The sequence below is a fragment of the Telmatherina bonti genome, assembly GCF_933228915.1.
Source record: "Telmatherina bonti genome assembly, chromosome: 13".
In the NCBI taxonomy this organism is placed as follows: domain Eukaryota; kingdom Metazoa; phylum Chordata; class Actinopteri; order Atheriniformes; family Telmatherinidae; genus Telmatherina; species Telmatherina bonti.
In genome coordinates this window covers 13,832,880-13,855,785 of record NC_136611.1, presented here as the reverse complement: position 1 = coordinate 13,855,785, position 22,906 = coordinate 13,832,880, and the positions used below count along the sequence as shown (strand labels likewise).

Genomic DNA, 22,906 nt, shown 5'->3' with positions numbered 1-22,906 from the left:
TTATCTCTTCTATCTCTGCTGTTGTGGCATGGTCCTTGCTCATAAAAGGTCATTAACTAGTGATGTTTTTGTGATGTGATTTTTTCTGTGTTTTCTGCACAGAAATGTTATCACTTCTATAACTACATAGAAGTTTCTATGAAGCGTCTACCTAAGTTGAGTTAATACTTCAATTTGGGTCAAATTTGACAAATATCTATCCTCTGATGAAGACACTTTTTAAAGAGAAAAGTAACTCAATCCATTTTTGAGAGAATATCTCAGATCATAAGAGATTTAGTCTCAAGTGTTACTCCTTAGGAGTAATACTTGAGTAACACGTCATCCTCCTCCTCCTCCTTCTCCTCCTCCTCCTCCTCCTCCTCCTCCTTCTCCTCCTCCTCCTCCTTCTCCTCCTCCTCCTTCTCCTCCTCCTCCTCCTCCTCCTTCTCCTCCTCCTCCTCCTCCTCCTCCTTTCTACATCCAGTTCTAGATCTGAAAAAGAAAATATTAAAAAATTTAGAATGTATTATATTGGTTATTTCGATGCTCTCTTTCTCTGCCTCTCTCTCTTTTCTGATGTGATGTGGTCATTATGTTTCGTACATGTCTCCGATAGAAAAGGATGTACGCCATCTCCTGCCTTTTCTTGCAAATATCCCAGCCAGATGTTTTAAGGACCATTGAGTCATTGAAGGTGAGCCAGTGGTCTGTTGGCTTCAGTGGACAGTCCTCTGGGTGGATGCTGTCACATATATAGTGTCCTAACAGGAAGGAGATTATTAATTCCTGAAAATCATTTGAGCTCTACTGTTTATTAACCAAAAATGATTAATTAATGAAAATAAAAACTGAATATTAAATATAAATCTTATTCAGTACAAGTAGAGTTCCAACCAAAGTTTTCAAAGGGATTTAATCAAATTTTCTGACAAACAGCTGTTGTAAGGTTGAGATTGTCTTACCATTTCCTGTATTGCCCAGATGACTGATGGCGCTGACCAGACTGAAACAGCCACCACCCTGGGAAGAAACAGTTAATGAATGACCTTTAGCATGACCTTTCAATAGAGCAGAACAAACATATTCATGTCATAGAAATGTATCTGTTTTTTCTTTGTAAAAATCTGTTTTATTTTATTTTTATTTTTTTTTTACCATTTTAGATGACACAATTAAGTCCCTCTGTATGTGCACAGGCTCATAGATTTTCTTCAGGTTGAAGGATGAAGTGCAGGAAAAACGCTTAAGATGTATGATCAGTGTTCTGTGGGAAAATATACAAAAACATATAGTGAGAATGTTGTAGACAGTTAAATAAATGTTACATTGTTAATAAGGACTATAGAAGGCCAGTGAACCCATTTGGGAATCATAAAATTAGCAGATCATTTCTGATATCATGGGAATGCCACTCACTTTGGCAGTGATGCAAAGGTCAATGTCTGGCCTAATGATTTTCCTCCACAGTCACAGCTATATTCTAGCTCCACCTCCTAGAGAGCAGCACAGAGACAACAACACAAGTCACCAATTTACTGCCAGAAAACAACAGACATGACATAAAATATGACTCAGTGAGGACAGGTGGCTCTTACCTGAACATATTTTTCAATCATGTCTTCAATAGATCCTCCGGGAACCAAGTCCAGAGACAGATTGTTAAATTGTTCCTGTCTGACTGATTGAACTCCACACCTGCATATACATTACAAGTTATGCTGGTCAAAACCCAACTTTCTGATTGTTATAAAGGATACAAGTGAGTAAACATCAGAATATCTAACTTGCCACACTGACAGATTGCATGGTGTTGAAAGTTTTCTTACTTTTTGCATGTTCTGGTGTACTCCATTTTAAATCCGAAGTTCTCTTCCACTGGGCAGGTATATTCTGCTCCAGTATGTTGAAGCAGGGGTGACAGACTCTGAATCTGTGTCAGAACTGAGATCAGGAACTCATGGGCATCCTAAACACATAGAAACAGAGAATAATATAGATATTAATATGGATATTTTTTGTTTTGGACTCTGTTTCTTTAATGGAGTGAATTAAATTAAATTAAATTAAATTAAATTAAATTAAATTAAATTAAATTAAATTAAATTAAATTAAATTAAATTAAATATTGACCATGTCCTAAATGGAAAAATTAAGCAACAATAATCAAAATCTTATATGACTGACATTCTGCTCATTGTCCATAAACTGAGGATTCTGGTCACTGATGATATCCTTAAAGGACTGCAGGAGTTTAATCTTGATGTTGGCATTAGTTGATTTGTGACAGTCCCTGATGTCAATCAGTTTTCTGCACCGACAGAAAAAAAGTACATGAATATGGTTAGATTTGTTTTCTCATTTTGTTTATCTATACACATTTGAAGATGACTTTGATACTTTACTTCAGCAGCTGAGCCTGGGGATCTGATCTCCAGATCTGCTCTGTACGGCTGATGCTCTTGACAAAATCTTTTATTGTCAGGAGGCTCTGAAGACTGGAGTTCATATAACAAGTGTTCCCGAGGTTTGGAAATCTGACACAACAACACAGGTCCAAGCACATGTTAGCATTCATTTTCACTTCTTTACTGACAACTTCATAGTGGTACTCATTTTCTTCAAGTATTTTCAGAAGTACATGTTTTTGTAGCCTGTGATGGACTGGCGACCAGACCAGAGTCTACCCTGCCTCTTGCCCAGTGATTGCTGGGATAGGCTCCAGCTTCCCCATGACCCTTAATCAGACTAAGCGGTTCGGAAAATTACTCTATGAATGAATGACAGTTTTTGTTTTATGTTTTTCTTAAAGCTGGGGGAGGTAATCTTGATCAGAGACATTTCTTTCTTTTCTCTGGGTGAAGTGTTTTTTCATCCTGATAGTAGTCTATACATTTTGCAATAATGAACAACAAGAAGTATAATTAGACCCCTCAGTTTACTGTAAATCTGTAAAAACTCTGACCAATCCAAACATTCAGGCCGAAATGGAGTTGTTCACTTCTTTATATATATATATATATATATATATATATATATATATATATATATATATATATATATATATATATATATATATATATATATATATATATATATATATAAAGCTTTGGATCACACAAGGAGCAAAACCAGAGAGGAAGGAGCCAAGACAGGGTGACACTTTCAAATCTTGGTAGCTCCCCAACATTACCTTCCCCAGCTTTAACTTGTTTTTTTGAGCATCATAGCAAAATGATGGTCTGACTGCTGTCATATGCTCAGCAAATTTGCTTTGCCAATCAGAGTTGTACGGATATAAGGCTCCTTTTGATGATCTAATTTTTATTATTATTTATTATTATTTTTTATTATTTATTATTATTATTTTTTTTTAAATATTATTATTAATCTTATAGTTATTGTATGACTGATTTATAGATTTTGAATAATCATTTATCATTTAATTTACATAGATTGTTGGGATAGGCTCCAGCTTCCCTGCCTCCTTTAAGTTGGAACAAGCCACTAAAAAATGGATGGATGGATGGATTTACACAAGACGACAAGACTGCTGGACCTGAGAACTGAATGTTTTAATGCAACTGTGATTCATAAGGTAATAAACTCACCCAAGGGGGTCAGTGGTTCTCCAGCTGTCTTTAAAAGATGGTGGTCCGTACCTAGAAAAATAAATGTTTTGAAAAGTAATATTTTAATTCTGAAATTTAAAAAAAAAAAAATTCATGCTGTATGAAGGCTTACAGTAAAATCCTTATTTTTTGCTGTAATTGGCTGATAAAGACTTAGCTTTTGATTATTATAGTAACTGGAACATTAGAAATGAACTGCTGTAACATGAGATCAGGATCTTAACTTTATAACTTACCAATTCAATATTTTTTTTACAAGGGAATAAAATTCTTCTTGATCAGGAAGGGACTCCAAAGTGTTCTTGGTGTGTTTTGAATCAAATAAACACATGTCCATATACGACAAGGGACATGGACGAGATGACACATCCATGACCTGCTTGCCTTTGTTTTCTTCACTAAATCTGGCGCTGAAAGAAGAAACGGGTTATTAGAAAATTAGCAAAGACTCACAAAGTGGCAAAATTCAGGGATACAATCTAAAACCAACCAAAGTTTGCCAGTTGACTTCTTCTTGTTCTCCTTAGCAGACAAGGCTGTCTTGTCTTGCTTGATTTGCTCCATAACTGTCGTCTTGTCATGATGTGAGAATACCGTGGAGAGTTTTTGTGTGGGTTGCTCTCCCTTTATCTCTTTAGTGGAGCTGTTATAGGAAGAAGAAACAACCTATCAGAGAGGCACAATACTAGACTAATTTCAGACTTTGAAATTAGGCAAGTCAAGGAAGTTGAAAGGAATTAACCTGAAAGTCTCCAGATGGGAGACTTTGAGAACATATGGTGACAAACAATCCCTAAATGAAAATTTTGAAGACATCGTCCCCCCACCCCCAATTTTCTCTTATTTTAAGCCTATTACATTTTTTTTTTTTTTCATTTGTGCTGTGTGCCATCTTCGTTTTCTCTTCACCGGCATATGCCCTAAATTAAATTACATTGGGTGGGTACAACCAAACAACAGGTATGACCAGTTAATTTACCAATACAGTTCACTAATTTTAGTGGTCAGTGGAAACATTAAAAGAGTCCCTACTTTGTTTTAGTCATCAAGAAATTGGGGCTCTCAGCTGGAGCAACGCGATGATTCCTCTGTTGGACAAAAAAATTCTCAGTTAATTTGTGCATAACAGAAAAGGGACTTTTACTTCAACTCCGATTTAACTGTGATTTGTAAATATGTGGTTGTAACAGTAATTTCTGTCAAACATACTTTGAAACAAAACAAAGGCCAACACCATCTTGGTTTTGACGTCTTGTTCTTTGCCTTTGGATGTTGGGTGTCCGACTTGGTTTGGCTAGACAAAGAAACGTGTTTATTATTTATTATTATAGAATATATAATTAGCCTAATAGATTACTACACATTTACACACCATAATATTCATCTAAAACTATAATATTAAAATAATTTTTTCATAAAGATGCACTTATTTATTTTTTACTGCTTCACAATCATACAGGGGCAAAACTACCATCACAAGAATTGATTTCATGAAAACCATAGTTAAATTATAAGCAACTAAACTGTTAAGTCTAAGTTTAGTAAAATAGAAACAGACAAAGTATTAAGTTACAATATTTGGACATTTATTTGCTTACCATTTGTGACAGTCAGTCAGCTTCTCCTTATCTGCTGCTGCAGTTTTGTCAGATGTATTCTGCTCAGAGCAAATGATGAAAATATTAACTACCGGTACATGAACTACACACACACACACACACACTCATTGTAAAACAAAATCATCAAACAACATACTGTAACTGAGAAACCTACCCTTTTCCGTAAAAACCACTGTAGAATAAACATTTTTGCAGTTCGTTGGATGCTTTCAGAAATCTTGTTTGCTGCTTGAATGTTGCATTAAAATAGATCTCCAAGAATGGAATATACAGTAGAACTACTGTCCTAGAATGTTGAATCTTGTGACACATTAGAGCAGATTCGGGTGAAATTTGCATATTTTTGAATTTTCTAATGATTCTGTTCCAGAAGTTAAAAATCTCAAAGTAACCATAGTTACTTTATATATGTCATATAGTTGCTCATAACATTGTCTGCACTATCTGATAAGCAAGCTGTACCTACAGACCACTGCAGTAGTTACATGGCTCATAGAAACAAATATCACAATTGTCACATACTTTAGTAATGTGGGAATTATGTGAAAAACAAATGTTTTTTTACTGATTGCACATGATCTGATTGCACATAGCTCTTCATAGAGTCAATATCTATATTTTCAGGAAAAAGAAATATCGAGACAATGAAACAGAGAGAAAGGTATACAGAAGACACATGCATAGGTGATCTCCAAATTTTGAAAGAAAACAATATTACCATATAAAAAATAAATAACATTTTTAAAAATAAATGTCATGCGTTTTTATCCATGCAGCTTTAGACGTGCAACAAATATTTATTAGTTTTTTTTAAAATTAAAATTGTATTAATTATTTTTCTTTTAAATTTGCCATCTTAGTTCCAAGCATGTGTGTGGTAATTACAATAGTAAAAAGTAAAACAAACAAAACACACAAACAAACAAAAAACCAACATCAAACTTGTAAGTAAATGTAAAAGTTGAGATGGCACTTGATTTGGTGTTCTGTGACAATCAATTTTACAATTTGCCAGTCCTGATTTGGGATTTTTTCCTATTTGTAACTGATATGTACTAGATTTGGAAGAGTATCTGAGATTATATACTGTCAGATCTGAAAGGTGATGGAGACAAAAAACTGGGAATCAGAAAACATCAGCTGTTCACTGGATTGAAGTTTATTTAGCCTTATATTTATTATATATACATAATAATAATCATAAAAATAATGAGAAGAAAAAGACGAAGAGGAAGAAGAATGAATGAAGGAGTGCTTTATTTTAAAATCATGTTAACATGTAGTCACTAACATACATGATAACATTCTGAAACCAGTTTGGTGATGATCTGCAGAGGCATATCCATATGTGACAATACTTGGCATCATGTGACCAGAGTATGTCATGTTTCCATACATGACTATGTGGAAGTTTGGGGCAAAAAAAAACAACAAAAAACAAACACAGATGCAACAGGCTATAAATCCCTTTAAAGAAAAAAAAAAGAAAAAAAAAAAGCTATATGAATTGTATGCAATACTGAATTCAGACAACCATACAACCAACTCAAATACAAAGATCTAATTGACCTTGTTTGTCTTTTCACTTTTTCTTTTATTGTGTTGGAAACAAGGCTGGATTATCCCATGCCCACTTGGGGCCCACGTAGGGAAAACACCAGAAATTTAGACATAAAACAAAATGTATATAAAAGCCAGATAGTTAAACCACAGTCTCCAGTGTGTTGCTATTGGTACCACTGGCTGAGAGATGTTAGAAATGTCATTTCACAGTGTATCATTCACAATTTTCACAATGTTGCGATGGGGAAGGGGCCCTCTGGCATGTGCACTTTTAATCCGGCCCTGGTTGGAAACATAAACCTGATAAATTAAACTAAACTGCTAACAGGCTATTAGTATTAGTCTATAACTACAGTTACAACTACATACAAGAATAATGATGAAAAAAAAATCACCCCCCCCCCCCCCCCCCCCCAAAAAAAAAAAAAAAAAAAAAAATTCAGTTTATCTCAAATGATGCGGATAAGAAAGAAAATGCTTTTCAACAAGACCAACCATGAGGGCGCAATTTTTTTTTGATTCTCCGAAGACTTGAGGGAGGGACGGCCGTGATTGGCTAAAGCCGTGCAATTTGATTGGTCAATCTTGTAAAAGGGGCGCAACCAAACGTCAATGTTTATGTGGCCCACTGTCCGACGGTGTATGTAACCAAACCAAGGTCTCTGCAATGTGATTTCCTGACATTGATTTGTTTTCATGTCATCTAGCTTGCTGTTTTCACCACATTATGCGCTGGCCTCTGATGTGGGGCGTCACTAGCGGGTGAAAGACGGAAGAAACCGAGGAAAAAGCCGGGATGGCAGGCGCCTTTGGGTTCAAAGGCTGCCAGAAAATTCGAGGTCCGCAGATTAGAAGTCTGCTTGAGGCGAAGGATTTCTTTCTTTTCGACTGTGACGGGGTCATTTGGCACGGAGAGAATGCAATCACGGGCGCGGCGAAGGTGGTCAATGCGCTGATCCGCCACGGGAAAAACGTGGTGTTCGTCACCAACAACTGCACCAGGCCGCGGGAGAATTATGTCCACAAGTTCTACCGGCTGGGCTTCACCGACGTGATGCTGGAGCAGATCTTCAGCTCGTCCTACTGCTCAGCCCTCTACCTAAGAGACGTCGTCAAGGTCCCTGGCCAGGTGTTTGTCATCGGCTGTGAAGGGCTTCGCAGAGAGCTGCTGGAGGCAGGAATCCCCTGCGTGGAGGAGACGGACGACCCGGACGCCACCATCTACAACTGCGCCCTGGCTCCGGACGTCAAGGCGGTGCTGGTGGGGCATGACGATAAATTGACTTTTCTCAAACTGGCCAAAGCCTCGTGTTACCTGAAGGATCCGGACTGTCTGTTTCTAGCAACCGACAACGACCCCTGGCACCCGCTGTCAGGTGGAAGGATACTACCAGGTATGGTGGTGCGTCGGTGCTTCGTGTTGAAGCTTGGCGCAGTTTAGTTCGGGTGAATGATGGTGCTCAACAATAAAGCCCATTTTTGATGATTGTCAAATAATCCTCACTGATTACATTATTATACAACTACATAGACATACTGCAGTCTTTGGCTCCAGTACTGAACCCGTGATAGTAAAACTTCCATGCTAGAAGACTAACTTAGTCCAGGTTTCCTTTCATGGCTCGGGTAATATTAATCTCATAGAGGGCTCATCCATGATTGCATAGGCCCCTTGTGGCTTTCATTCTTTCCTCTGTGCATTGTTCATGCACCTCTGCTTTTACATGGCCCATTGTATAGTGCACAGACAGCAGACAACAACAGCAGTTTTCATACAGTGGAGAGACTAAGGCACTCACACAAAAAAACAAACACACACTGTAATGTGCTTGTATACATTTCGTTTTAAAAAAAAAAAGATGAAGTACAACATAAACTTATACCCTAAAAGTTGAGAATATGGTATTTTATTGCAATAAAAGATGAAGATTTCTACCATAAAATCACAACCTATGTTAATTTCTTCAAGAAAATGTAAAAAAAAATTGCAATGTTAGATATTCTTTGGCCTATGTAGTAAGATTGGATGCTGCAATACAAATGCACACTTACTTTCCATCGGCTGGTACTGTGAGAGTCAAACCCCCCTCACGTCTGCAAGAATGATGAGGTTATTGAAAAGCTGCCATTTTGTTTACATTAAAAAATTCACCCAAAATCTCAATAATCTGCAGATTAATTTGAAGTTGCTTTCAGTTTCTTCAGGTTCACTCTTAACTTTGCTTTTATCTTTGGGCCTCAATAGGTTCTGGTTCCCTAACTGCAGCCCTTGAGGTGGCCTCAGGTCGCAAGGCTACTGTGATCGGCAAACCCAGCCGCTTTATGTTTGAGTGCATCTCCAGCCAGTTCAGGGGAGTGGATCCAGCCCAGTGCCTCATGGTTGGGGACCGCCTGGAGACGGATATGCTGTTCGGGTCTAATTGCGGCCTGGATACCATGCTCACTCTCACCGGTGTGTCTCAGATCGAAGAGGCGCAGGAGTACAGGAATAGTGATCTGACCACCAACCACAGCTTTGTGCCTGACTACGTGGTGGACACCATCGCTGATTTCCTGCCAGCATTTGAGGAACTGGATGAAGAGAGCAATTAATGTATCATTTTGCAGCCAATACAAGAGCACAGAATGGCTCTGCTACATTTCATTTGCAATGTTGAGTCTGGCACGCGCACAAAATGTCCCAATCGACTGTTCTGAAGTTTATCATACCTAACACGCCGTTTATGTTGTGAACAAGACAAGACGTAGGGCGGATTATCTCCGCTTAATCAAAAGTAACCTGTGCATTCCTCAGTGTTTCTTCCAAGTGTTGTGGCCATTTGTGACTTGACAGTTCATTGTTGCTGTGTTTGATGAATATACTTCACTTTGTTCATAAAGTTCATCGATAGTATTTGATAGTTTTTCTTTAACATTTAAAGGTATTTTTGTAAAACCATAGATGGTTCTGCATTCATGCATTTAGGAAGTGGTTATTTTTGCCAAAAGGCAGACATGTTTTCTCCACTGTGTTTGCCTGGGTGTCACTTTTAGAAAAGGAAAAAACTGCAGCGTGAGCAAATTTTCTCAGCTCTGGTAGAAGCTGACAATCTGCCAGCCAGATAGGATAAAGTGTTGTTTCACTTTAAGCCTGTTATGTCTGTACTGCTTTGTGCCAATATTCATCTGAGTAATAAACAACTAAGTGAAGGTCACATTTAAAAAAAAAAAGAAAAAGAAAAAGAAAAAAACTTGCCAGTCTTACTGCACTACTGTAAATTTTTAATGTTGTGAATGTTTACCATATAGCGCATGTCAGCAACAGTATCAACAACAGCTGAAAGTAAATTAAATATTGTTCATCTATCCGACCTGGCCTATTATTACTGATGTTAACATCTTCTGCTTGTTTAGCGTCTGTGTATTGACAAATTGTGATAACACAATCAAAATTCAATATTCTTTTAATCTTTTAAATCAAGCACTTCATATGAATGCAGTACAATTTCAAGAACTGATGTTAGTCATCAACTTCCAGGTTCCCTTCAAAGACAACAGATCAGTTTACTGCAGTGACAGAACTGAAAAGCAACGCTTCAACTGTGAAACTGAGTTCCTGACTGCATATGGGCATGGCAGCTTTCCTGCATACTATAAATGAAATTTGTCCTCAAAAAAGAAAAGAAAAAAAAAATTAGTGACAATGAGTGGAAATCAAGATTTTAGGAGAAAAAAAAACAAAAAAAAAACTTGTCATGTTTACTTGGAATATTTACTTTGTTCAGGTTGTAGAGCAAACAAAGTGGCTGTTGTTATGGCTTTTTAATGTGTTTTATAATGAAATTTTCTTTCATGTGAACTTAAAATACATCACAATCATCTAAAAATAAACATATGTACATTTTAACAGGATTCATGCAGTTCTTTATTCTACATGTCTTGTGGCATTAGGTTCTCTTGTGCTGAGGAGCAGAATACAGATGCAGGCTGATCTCAACAGATAAGGACTTTGGTTGCAGTCAGTCAGTTGCTTCATGTCACTCTGGTCCACCACGCTGTTGCAAAGAGAGAAATTAAAATACGAATCAATAAAAATATATTTACCAATCAATTATGCTTAAGCAAATCTTCTTAGAAGCATAACTTTTAATGATTTTTATGTTTGTCCAGGTGATCTAAAGCATGTAAAACAGCTAAGTAAGGTGTAACTATTGCTCTGCTTGCTGAAAGAATTTGCTGGTATTCAAATTGATCAATTCCACAATTAAATTATTTATTTTTCAGCTTCATCCATCCACCGCTTATTTGCGAGCTGTTTATGTATTTTTGATGACTACATTATCGTTATGTTGTGAGGACGTCATGTCAGAGTCTACCAAATCTTCCTCACGGTTTTTTGATTCCAATGAAGGCTTTTGATTGGACTATTTTGCAAGGAATTTCTTTCTGGGGTTGGTTGTTAACGATCAAACAGCAGACCAAAAACACAATCTCTTCATTGCTTTCAGTTTATGGCTACCAACAACTGTAGCTTTCAGAGTACAGAGCAGCAGCTTATTAAACTGCTGGGACAAGGTGTGAGGAGTCTAACTATATGTAAGGCCTTGAAATGTTTATTGCCCGGCCTTTTCTTCCAGGGATGGGAAGAAATTTCCTTGACAAATTCATTTAGTTGTCAGACCTTCTAGTTGTCCAATTTTTTTGGATAATCCTTATACCCTTACTTTTAGGTCTAAAATTGCACAGGACAAAGTAATATGCAACATAAAAAATTGCAAAGAATGTATAACAACTTGCATGTCATGTATGATGGGCTCTTTCCTCACCTGGATGTAGTCCATTTCCTCCGCTGTTAACTGTCTCCTGCGGTACCTTGCAGGAAACAGCTGAATAGAGGCCAGGGTGTCTGGTGTGCCGGGTATCGGATTCAAAGATACATGAGGTCTTGATAATACCGGTGCTGCGGCTGAAGGGAAACTGGGAGCGTTGTGTTGTGGAAGGTTAACAGCTAAAATCTTCAATGCCTCTTGGGCTTAAAGAGGAGAGATTAAAAGGTAATGTAAATGAAGCACAAATTCATCATTGAAGATGTTTTTAATTTAATGTCTGAATTTAAATCTTACATGTTAGGCACAAACATATGAAAAAAAAAAGTATTTATTTCTGCCTTCTTAGCTAGGAAAAGAGAGCTTAAGGTCCACATTCTGAACAAGGAGCGACTGACTCCTGGAGTTTCCTATTAGCTCAGAGCGGCTGTCAAACAAAGAGCTGTGACATAATTCTGGTAGGAATTATCTTAAAGGTAATAAAAGTACATCAGCCTTAGCTCTGAAGGACATTATACTTTATACAAGGGAAACATGCCAGAAGACTTAACTCTTTTGACCAGCTGGAACCAAGTGCTTGATCCATTTTAAATCTGGTTTAATTCCACAGTTTCCTTTAAAACTTTGCTTTCTACACCATTACAGCACTGAAAATGACTATTTAATATCATCTTATACATAATTTACACTTCAGAAACTTTTAGTTGGTTAGATAAAACCTCACAAACCTGCCTCTACATCCCAATACAAGAGGTTCTTTGCTTTGGCTGGCATACATTTCCCTGACTTAAAATCTGATTTAATGTATTTAATATGTAGCCTACAGACTTACCATTGGGCCTTGATATGCCTTGTCTGTTGGGGAACTTGATCAGAGGAGTATGCGGCCGCACAGCCTGAAAAACATACAAACCAAGCAGCTGATTATTTCAATTTGTCAATGAATTTTGTTGTGCAAACGGTTGAGAAGGTTCAGTGTATCCATCTATACGTCTTTCACCTGCCACCATAAGAGATCACTGCAGACACACGCTTACACTGCCAGCACGATAACCCAACAACCCAACATCAAGAGGAACAGTTTGCAGTGAAAGAAGAAACATTGTTTCAGTATGTTTTATGCATTTATTTTTGTTTTCTTTAAATAAGATTTTTTTTCTTTTTTTGAATGCGATTGCCATTTCCCCCAAATCCTCTTTCTGGAAAGGGATTGTGCCAAGCGGAGGAAGAAATGTGCCAAGTGCACTGATAGCAGTCACTTTTATAATTTTCACATCAATTTGTTATACATTTCTTTTAATATTGTCAGTATTAATTCAACACTTACACCTGCTTCATAATAACATAAAATATGGAATCTAATTTTCAACAATATACAAATAACAGAAATTTGAACATTACTCACTTCATGAAAGGGTACACAGAGCGTAACTGAAGTACAAAAATTACGATACACTGGTTGATCATATATAAAAGGTTATTTGATGTCTTTTTTTTTTCTTCAAATACCAATCAGTTTCCAGTTTTATTGTTGTGAAGTGGCGCTATACAAATAAAGCTGAATAGAATTGAAAATTCATAATCCTAGAAGAAAATATTTAAATGTATCTCTCACTCCTATAAATAAAAACATTCAACCCACAAGTTTTGGGTAGTTAGTTGGATGAAACAATAAGTTTTATGTATTTTCTAATAGAGCAATTCAATTATCTAGCAGCTGGGGGGAAAAAAGCCGAAATTTATACAGGAAAATACTAAGCTCCTTTTTAAAAAATACTTTCCTCTGATTGTTTTGTATTAAGATAAAAGACATATGTGATGAAGATTACATATCGGGGACATTATGATTTCCTGCACGTATATGTAATCGTATTTAATTCGGTTGCTGTTTGTAAATCATGATTATGTGAGTTTAGTACAACATTTATCTGTCTCAGCTTATTTATCACAATGACTCAGTTGGATTTATGTGTTTTAACAAGGACATTAACAAGGGTACGACGGTTTTTGTTGCCCAGCTGAAATAAATAGTCACCTCTCCAAAGCGCTACAAAAGCGTAGTTTTACCTGATAATCCTCCCTAAGGAAAAACACACACAGTGAGATGTAAAAAAATTGGATTTGATGAACGTTGTTACCTGAATTACCCTGGCGGTAGGAGCTGCCATTTTGGAGCTGACTTTGCTCCCCATGACGACCTCAGGGGTTTACTTCCGGAACAAAAGGCTGCGTGCAGCTGTGGACATACAACACAAGAGGGCGCTGTTGTCGTTACAAATTGTGAGGTTTCAGCTAACAAATGAGCGTCCCTGGGGATGCGGCTCGTGTTCATGGTGCAGGTGGAGACGTGATGGACGTGACAGGATTAGTAGTTAGTAGCTATGATGCGGTGTAGATGCTCAGCATATTTAGGAATATTTCGCATGTAGTTTTAGTTGAGGGTATGAATTCAGTTGACTTTAATTTATATCTTATCTGAGCTACACCTTACCGTAGGCTATGTCCTTACCTCTTTGGCGATAATGGAAAGCAGTCAACGTGTTGTCAGTGATTGCCCTGCTAGGTCAAACGTTCAGGCCATAGTGCAGCTTCTGTTAGCTCTCTGTGGTATAAGCGTGGACAAAGATAGATAAAGAAGACTTTAATCCACTAGAAGAAAAATCCGTCAAGGTCCTGCAAGGTTCAGAAGAATTTTGGTGCCGATTACACATTTAAATGGCCAAATAACTACCTCTTATATATATCGAAAACTATTGATATAACCCCATTGTGCTGAGGAAAGACAAAATTCATACCCTATCTCTAATTTCACTCCGCCTTGGAATAATAAAAAAAAAGAATAGAAAAAAAACTGGTCACGTGGTCAAAGCTTGTCCAATCATTAACTTCAAATCTAGCAGAGATGTTTTATGGTTTAGATGCAGCACTACTATAAAGTTTAATTCAGCCTTAAGCAAGCAAAACCCAATCGCATAGAAGAGATATGGGACAGAATCAGTGAAAGTCTCGTCAAACCACGATACGAGTGCCGTTGTAATGTGTTTGATTGAAAAGATGAACAAAAGCAAGTACACATTCACACAAATTCTAGTACAATCTGAAAAGTTATCTTTAACCCTTTGTCGGGCACTCATTAAAATACTTGGCTATTTTATTTTCTGCCAAAAAAAGGGTTATTATCATATTGGTGGATATAATAACACTTAAAAACTTGGATTCTTTTTCTAATACAAAAGTTATAAATTAGAAGGTGATCATTAGCAACACATTTTTATTATGTAATTTTTATGCTGAAGACCAGTCTCAATGAAGTAGCTAAGGGAATAGTCTGATTTAATTTTATGTGTGGAAATGTCATTGTGGTTCTATCATTTCATGGACATACATACAGAGAAATACCTCTGTATTTTGTATGTCCTATGACGTGTCCAAATGTGGTTGTTTTTTGAGCCAACAAAGGGTTAAATAAAAGTCGCAAAATAGGCCATTTGGAACCTAATCATTACTTGATTCGTTTCATGGCCCTCTGATGCCTTTAAAAATGTAAATCTAATATAATTTAATCTTATGTAATTAGTCCTATTTCTAAATGAATAAATAGTTAAGCCTGTGCCTACAGTGAGGACAATAGTTTGGACAAGAGTTTCCTATACGTTTTTGTGGTGTTTTTCAAACTTTAAGAACCACAACCCTCAAGATAACATAAGTTGGTGTTTGTGACCCCCACCTACGACTAATTCTGTGATATATCAAATGGGTAGTCATGTGTTACATTAAAAAATAAGAAGGTTAAAGGTTTTTTGTTTTGCTTTGCTTCACCACTGTGACAGAGCACTTATATTCTCAAAATCAGCTTCTCCCACAGTTAATGCGTTTAATATAGCATGTGTACTAACTTTGTTGTTTAGAAGTTGTGTTAAAAAATAAGGTGCTAATTTTACAGATTTAACTTTTGCATTCATTTTGACAGCCATCATAAAAATCCTAAATTAGTTTGGAAAATGTATGCTATATATTTTTGTAAATGACATGGGGACCCCCATGGGGTTCCTTACTCTCAGTGTGAGAACTATCATATTGAGCAGATCCAGCGCTCTCTCTTCAGTTCTTTTGCTACTTGGTGGGGAACATACATGTAAGATTATTCAGAAATTTTGTATTTTATTTTCTTTTTCACTTGGCAGGAAAAGCTGCAAATAATTAATATTACTACTGCTGCAGTACATCTACTGAAATCTAACAAGATAAGGGTAGTTTTCCTTACTATTCTGCGTTCAGCAGAACATGTTAGGGTTCCAGCATTAAATGTTAGAACTAATGCATCTGTGATTACTCTTGCTCCTGTATCCAGGTTCCACTTCCCCATCCACAACATCAACAACAAAAATTCCAGATTCAAATAACCAGTTAGATTTTTTATTAGATCTTTTATTAATGAAAGTGGTCCAGGGTCATGTTAAACACACGGGTACCTATTGCAACATGATCCGGCTCCTGACTTGAGACACTGTGGCCTCAGGGTTACGATAGACAAATGTACAGAACCAAACAGTCTTTAGTGAGATTTTGCTGCTTCTTGTTCAGTTCTTCAGGTGTGGCACTGTATACACAAAGTGTACGCAGTTGTTTTAGTTGCTCCACAGCGGAGCTGTTTGACTCATGTCTTCTGCCAGGTGTGAAGGAGATGAACTGAATCAGTGGGCTTTCGACCTTTCGAACAGTTGTTTGAGTTGATCCTTGGAAGTGGCCTCTCTTTGCTGCATGAGATCAGCATGGCCCTTGGTAACGCCCCAGCCATCAGGGACTGACAAAGAAGGACAGACAGGACGACCAGAGGCTGGCTTCAGGTTCTCCCAGTAATCACGGCGGGCTCTGAAAAAACAAAGTTTACACTTAGTGGTGCAACAGAACCTCTGTGGTAAATAAGACTGTGTTTAAAATCATGTGTAGTTTCTTACCTGGCTCTGACCCAGGGTTTGGTGTGCATCTCCAGACCAGAACCCCACAATCCATGCTTCTCTGATGCAGGTGGGAGGATACCTCTCTCAGGGGAAAGCTCCTCAGCTACAGCCCTGATGTGATATGGCTCAAATCCACAGCAGCCACCAATGAATCGGATGCCGGTATTGTAGGCTTCCCTGGCATACTTGTGCATGTCCCAGCGGGTCAGGATCCTGGGCTCCAGACCTGACAAAGAATAAAGTAATTTAATTGCTTGCTAAAGATTCATTGTGAAAATGAACAGACATGCTGCAGTTTCACACAATCCACCACTAGAGGGAGAAAGTGCATAGACACAGGATTTACCTCATTTTGATTGTGTAATTACACACACAGAAGTGGAAAATAAAGATTTTAAATGCAAAATGACATGTTATTACCAAAGGGGAATTCAGGCAGATCGATAAATCCCTGACAGTTGCAGTCAGGAGTGTGAAATGCCAGCGGCTGCACCATGTAGTGAGCCTTCAGCCCAGCCTTCTCCACTCCCTCCTTCATCATCTTGACAGTTTTCACGCAGGTCATAGGGTCAAAGTGGCAGTTGACTCCAACAATCTGGGCACCTAGAGAGCATGTAGTAATGTGAGTTGACTTTTGAGAACATGATTACATAACACCAGTTGTGAATGGTAGCTGTGGTTATTGTCATAATTTACACATTCCTTTTCCTTTTTAATGGCTGACTTTTTTTTAACTGATGACTGAGCAGAAAAGCTACTAGGCAGATTTTTGGACTTAAGTAAAAATAAAGTTAAGATGTTTTAAAACTAGTTAGAAAGTGGTAGAGAAGATGTGTCACAGCTGTTAGTGAGGGAAGTCACTGTGATCAACATTGTCTGCTTAAAAAATGTCATTTTAAGTTTTTTCAATGTCATTTTCAGACCTTTCTTACAGAAAAAGAGGATTTGTCCAATGTGCTTGCAGTACTGATGATGCAGAACTTTGATTTATATGGGGAAAGTCATTTTTAGGATTATAAAAAAAGGATCACTCTACCCACCAGCTTGAACCAGTTTTACAGCACACTCTCCTGGTGAGATGCCGTGCATGTCTCCCTCAGGCCCAATACACAGGCAAGCAGCTACAGGTTTGCCTGTCTGCTTCAGCACTTCCACAGCCCACACAGCCTCTTCAACATGCTCAAAGTACTGCAGGACAAAACATTCAGTCAACTTTTGTTACCTAATTGCACTTTAGGGGTTAAAATATTAAAAATGGATGGTTTCTTTATCTTTACCTCAGCAATCAGGAAGTCCACATTCTTCTTGATGAACACATCCAGTTGTTTCTTGAAGATGGATTTCACCTCTGTCTCACTTTTGCAGCTGAGGTAGGATGGAGTCTGGCACACTCCACCTGCGACCAGAGCGTCACCCTCATTGGCAACCTCACGGGCCAAATCACACGCAGCCTCGTTGATCTGAGCTCCCTGCAGAACAAATTATAATAATACAAAAGTGAGAATTAGATTTTGAAATAATCCAAATAAGCATTGGATTGTTGATTATGGATGTGAATACTCATCTCACTCACAGTGAATTGGATCTTGTTGCCTCTGTTCTCCAGCTTGTCATCACTGGCATAGAAGGTGAAGGTTTGCATAACATTGGCTCCAGCGCGCAGGAATTCCCTGTGCAGCTGACGTACTGAAAATCGTTAAGAGAGTAAATATACAGTAACTTAAACAGAGTCGTATGGTGCAATGTAGGTACCAAAAAGATAATACTAATGATTATGGTGAAGCTAATTTAACTAGCCAAAATTATTTTCATTTGCAGTTTTTTTTTAATTTTTTTTTTTATTTTACAAGTTGTTATTCCAGCTTTATACCCCATACACACACACTTGACCTGAAACAGAGTATTACAGCTCTCACCTGCTTCCGGGTTCTCTGCAGCAGCCTCGGGGGTCCACGGTCCAGCCTTCACATATCCTCTCTTCTCCAGAGCAAACACAAAACCTCCATCGCCAATAACAATCTCCCCAGCATTCAGACGCTCCAAGATTCCCTGTGATCATTGATCAGTGTGAGCTCAGGATAACATCAGTAGGAAATGTCTGGGTTAGTCAATTGGTAAATTCTGCAACTGAGTGACTGAAGCTGCAAGTTTTCTTTCCAGGCAAACTTTGAAAAGACCAGCTGAAAAAAATGATCAGGTCCATTAAACTTTGCTCAGTGGGGTTTTCCAAATTTTGAGATAAATTCAACTTTTTGAACAGAATGAATCTTCAAAAGAACAATCTCTCTAGCTGATATGCAAGCACCATTTTACTCCAACATGCTTATCTAGAAGTAAAGGTTTTTATGTGTTTATTGCAGTTATTGTTGCCCAGTGAGTTTGAACGTAATATCATGTTGTGGTAACTGTTGATTTGATAATCATCAATATGCTGATTACAACTTAACTGTATGAGTAGAAATAAAAAGTTACATCTTTAAGAACCATCCCTTGTGCACAGTCATGATATGTACTCTAACCAGGCCTTCCTAGTGCTATACAGCACTGACAGTTTATTTTCAGAGGAGAATTTAAATTAAATCCCACGACTAACCCTCACTGAAGGAGGATAAATTAAAATCTGATCTGTAATTTGTGCAAATCTCATGATGAAAGGTCAAAACACAAATAACTCCAAGTGACTCTTTTAATTGAGTATTTTTTTTTAAACTTCTCTAACAAACTAAGAAGGAGGAAATAACACTTTTATCAAATTTCAATGATAAACAGTTAAAAACTGTGTTTATGAGATATTTAAAAAATATATTCATGCAGCTGCATTAAAGGTTGCCTGACTTAATGGCCAGAGAAATGTAATCTGGTATGCCAGCTGTGCAACAGAGGGTTTATGAAGATTAAAACCCTCATCCCAGGATACACCTCAACTTTAATTGTAATTTGAATTAATTGACCCAAGATTCCAATTAAATCATTTAGCAACTGTCCTTGTAGCTTGAATGTGACATATATTTAATACTGCCATTGCATAAACCACTAGATGTTGTTTCCTGTGTGGATTTCTCCAGGAGAGTTCTGAAAGCATACATAGCTTCCACACATACCTTCTTTGTTGGTGCCATTTTCCTGCAGTTGTGTGGACCCCTGACTGCTCAAACTTTGAGAGGCTGAAGTGGCATTAGAATGGAGCGGGGGGCTACAATAAATCTGCCTAAAGAAGGGGAGGGGTCTTACACAGAGCTTCTCTGATTGGCAAGAGGAAAGTTACACAACTGCAATGTTTACTCCTTCCCTCCCCTTTATTAACTGGATGAGAGGATTGTCAGTGTGTACTGCTAGTTTGGTCCGGATTACTTGTGGTTCTTGATGGTTTTGTGTGCCCCACTCTTTGCTTGAACAAGGGGGTGAGGTGGGGTGGGTTCTGTTTTATTGACCCCCAATAGACAAGTTTTACCCAGTAGATAAATAGTTTCAACAAACCATTAAGGACTGAATTGCTTTTCAAACTAGTGAGTGTGTCTGATGTGTGTTACACATTTTGAATGTTATTTGCTTACTGTACTGATCCATTTATACTCATTCAACAATGACAACACAGAACTGTGGAATCAAGTTAGAAACTTAAGTTTATTGTTTTGGGGTTTCCATTTTAACACTCCATTACTGGAGTCTTGCTGTTACAAGTTGTGCTGTTATGTCGCTGTTATTTCTGAACTGCAAGGGGAAGCATTTACTCATTCATATCTCTGTTCCTGAGCATTGAGCAAGGATGCTGTGGTTTTTCTCACTCCATCTTACTCATGCAGAAGACTTGACTTTCTTCTGCATGTCCAGTAGGTGTTTCATTTCCTGGGAGGTGGTTGCTTCTTTGTGTTGCATTAGCTCTGCGTGCCCTTTGGTCACACCCCAGCACTCTGGTGTGGACATGGATGGGCATTTGGGTCGACCAGATGCAGGCATGATGTTCTCCCAGTACTCACGTCGGGACCTAGAGAAGATAAAGAGACATACACACAAAAAAAATAACCGTTTTGTTGCTGATATCATGCAAAGTTCAAGGTATGGAATATGTTAGAAGCTTTACCTGGCTCTGACCCAGGGTTTGGTGTGCATCTCCAGACCAGAACCCCACATTCCATGTTTGTCTGCTCCGGGGGGCATAATTCCTCTCTCAGGGGCAAGCTCCTCTGCCACAGCCCTGATGTGATATGGCTCAAACCCACAGCAGCCACCAATGTATCGGATCCCGGTCTTGAAGGCCTCTCTGGCATACTTGTGCATGTCCCAGCGGGTCAGGATCCTGGGTTCCAAGGCTGAAAAAAGAAAGATAAATAGGATAGAAAATCTGCTTGCTGGACGATTCTTCTTCTTTTTCTAATCTCTGTGTGTAAACTGTATTACCGAAGGGGAATTCTGGCAGATCAATAAATCCCTGACAGTTGCAGTCAGGAGTGTGAAATGCCAGCGGCTGCACCATGTAGTGAGCCTTCAGTCTAGCCTTCTCCACTCCCTCCTTCATCATCTTGACAGTTTTCACGCAGGTCATGGGGTCAAAGTGGCAGTTGACTCCAACAATCTGGGCTCCTGCAGATGATTGTGAAATCATTATTGTGCCTTTCAGCCATAGAGGTGAAAGGAGAAAAATACCCTATTAAACACGCACCAGCCTTCACCAGCCTGACAGCACATTCTCCAGGTGAAATCCCATGCATGTCTCCCTCTGATCCAATGCACAGGCAAGCAGCTACAGGCTTCCCACTGGTCTTCAGGACCTGCACAGCCCACTCTGCTTCCTCGACGTGCTCAAAGTACTGCAATCACATTAACAGCCACCACGGTTTACTCAACATCTTCCAGACTATAGCAGTTTTGTGTAACTTAAAGTTACATGCTATGAAAGCAACATGAATTCACCTCTGCAATCAGGAAATCCACGTTCTTCTTTAAAAACACATCCAGTTGTTTCTTAAAGATGGCTTTCACCTCTGTCTCACTCTTGCAGCTCAGATAGGATGGAGTCTGGCACACCCCACCGGCAACCAGGGCATCGCCTTCATTGGCTACTTCTCTTGCCAGGTCACAGGCTGCCTCATTAATTTGTGCTCCCTGAAAAAGTGAATAAGCTACAATAAATTTCTTTTGTAATAAACAACACGTGTGATGTTTCCTGATAATTAGAGAATGGATTTGGGATGTTTGAGTGCCAAAGTTGGTTACTCACTGTGAATTTCAGTGTCTGACCCCTGTTCTCCAGTTTGTCATCACTGGCATAGAAAGTAAATGTCTGCATGACATTGGAACCGGCCCGCAGGAACTCCCTGTGCAGCTGTCGCACTGGTGAGAGCTAACTTTGTCACGTTTAAGGTAAAAATGTAGGTTTGCTTGAGGTGCCACATGTGAAATGTGTTGTATGAGAACAGTGTGTCCTACCAGCCTCTGGGTGAGTGACAGTTGCCTCAGGAGTCCATGGACCAGCTTTCACGTACCCCCTCTTTTCCAGGGCAAACACAAAACCGCCATCGCCAATCACAACCTCTCCAGCACCGAGACGCTCAAGGATACCCTGTGTGAACGAACAAATATATGGACACATTTATTAATGCTTTACCACAAATGTTATTGTATGATTTCCGATATGTCGTACATTGTTTAATGTTTTCAATAAAAGGGGCTCAGGTGTCAAATACAACATCTATTGAAAGGTAAAACAAAGCCATGTAATGTCATGTGTAACTTGATGTGGTTTGGAAATGAACCAAATTCTAAGCACATTGATAATTTTGTGATTCATTGTGAATTTATGTGGAAAAAAATACAACTTGGCTGCAAAGCTGCAGAGATAAAGCAGTTTTTGGCTTGTACCCGTCCAGCAGCAACAGCTTTAATCTGGCTGTTTAACATGCCAAAGCACATTCTGGCATCTTTCATGCTAAACCTCAGTCTATTGTCCAACAGGACAAAATTTAGTCAGAAGTTTCCGTACACTGGATGTTATTTAAGCTTTGAGCTGCCTCATCAGAGAAGTTTCTGCTGGGTAACAACATACAGAACTGTATGTAGAGAACTTGCGTTACCTTCTTCGTAGGTGGCATTCTCTCCCTGGGTCCGGTACAGCACTAGGTAGGCTACTTGGTAACAGCGAAACCCCTTTTTGGGCTTAAAGAGTGCTGTGAATCATGTGCCAAAAGTTTTATATTGCTTCCTGACGATGGGAGGATTTAATTTTGCTGCCAAATTCCAGTTTATTTGCTATTGAGCAACTTGGCCTGGCTTAAAGATCAATCAAAATGACATGGTTTATGCAAGTCAGCTGAGGTAACAGAAAAAGCCTTTTTCTCTTTTTTCTTTCC

The 22,906-nt window shown here is 38.4% G+C and overlaps 5 protein-coding genes across 5 annotated transcripts; 1 reads left to right on the top strand and 4 right to left on the bottom strand.

Annotated features, from left to right (window-relative positions):
* Positions 1–468: 468 nt before the first annotated feature.
* On the bottom strand, positions 469–4,526 carry LOC306764450 (ubiquitin carboxyl-terminal hydrolase 37-like; the record flags this gene model as incomplete). Its single annotated transcript, XM_079251624.1, has 12 exons — positions 469–474; positions 586–743; positions 945–1,002; positions 1,138–1,246; positions 1,399–1,475; positions 1,578–1,677; positions 1,809–1,948; positions 2,167–2,290; positions 2,385–2,516; positions 3,591–3,641; positions 4,102–4,277; positions 4,521–4,526. 12 exons carry the CDS (start codon positions 4,524–4,526, stop codon positions 469–471), a joined length of 1,137 nt encoding a protein of 378 aa, XP_079107750.1.
* Positions 4,527–7,566: 3,040 nt separating this feature from the next.
* Positions 7,567–10,069, top strand: pdxp (pyridoxal (pyridoxine, vitamin B6) phosphatase). The gene is made up of 2 exons (XM_079251141.1): positions 7,567–8,187; positions 9,039–10,069. Exons 1-2 carry the CDS (start codon positions 7,590–7,592, stop codon positions 9,383–9,385), a joined length of 945 nt encoding a protein of 314 aa, XP_079107267.1. The 5' UTR covers positions 7,567–7,589; the 3' UTR covers positions 9,386–10,069.
* A 149-nt stretch (positions 10,070–10,218) lies between these two features.
* kgd4 (alpha-ketoglutarate dehydrogenase subunit 4) lies at positions 10,219–14,321 on the bottom strand. Its single transcript, XM_079251142.1, has 5 exons — positions 14,108–14,321; positions 13,737–13,834; positions 12,431–12,494; positions 11,599–11,804; positions 10,219–10,827 (listed from the first exon to the last, which is right to left on the bottom strand). The coding sequence occupies exons 2-5, from the start codon at positions 13,788–13,790 to the stop codon at positions 10,810–10,812; spliced, it is 342 nt and encodes a 113-aa protein (XP_079107268.1). The 5' UTR covers positions 13,791–13,834; positions 14,108–14,321; the 3' UTR covers positions 10,219–10,809.
* Positions 14,322–16,292: 1,971 nt separating this feature from the next.
* LOC306764276 (betaine--homocysteine S-methyltransferase 1) lies at positions 16,293–19,679 on the bottom strand (the record flags this gene model as incomplete). The annotated part of the gene is made up of 8 exons (XM_079251373.1): positions 19,661–19,679; positions 18,476–18,608; positions 18,133–18,245; positions 17,837–18,028; positions 17,600–17,747; positions 16,980–17,162; positions 16,557–16,785; positions 16,293–16,470 (listed from the first exon to the last, which is right to left on the bottom strand). The coding sequence occupies exons 1-8, from the start codon at positions 19,676–19,678 to the stop codon at positions 16,293–16,295; spliced, it is 1,194 nt and encodes a 397-aa protein (XP_079107499.1). The 5' UTR covers position 19,679.
* A 675-nt stretch (positions 19,680–20,354) lies between these two features.
* Positions 20,355–22,648, bottom strand: LOC306764449 (betaine--homocysteine S-methyltransferase 1-like; the record flags this gene model as incomplete). Its single annotated transcript, XM_079251623.1, has 8 exons — positions 20,355–20,544; positions 20,641–20,869; positions 20,958–21,140; positions 21,220–21,367; positions 21,471–21,662; positions 21,778–21,890; positions 21,987–22,119; positions 22,631–22,648. 8 exons carry the CDS (start codon positions 22,646–22,648, stop codon positions 20,355–20,357), a joined length of 1,206 nt encoding a protein of 401 aa, XP_079107749.1.
* Between the last annotated feature and the right edge of the window lie 258 nt (positions 22,649–22,906).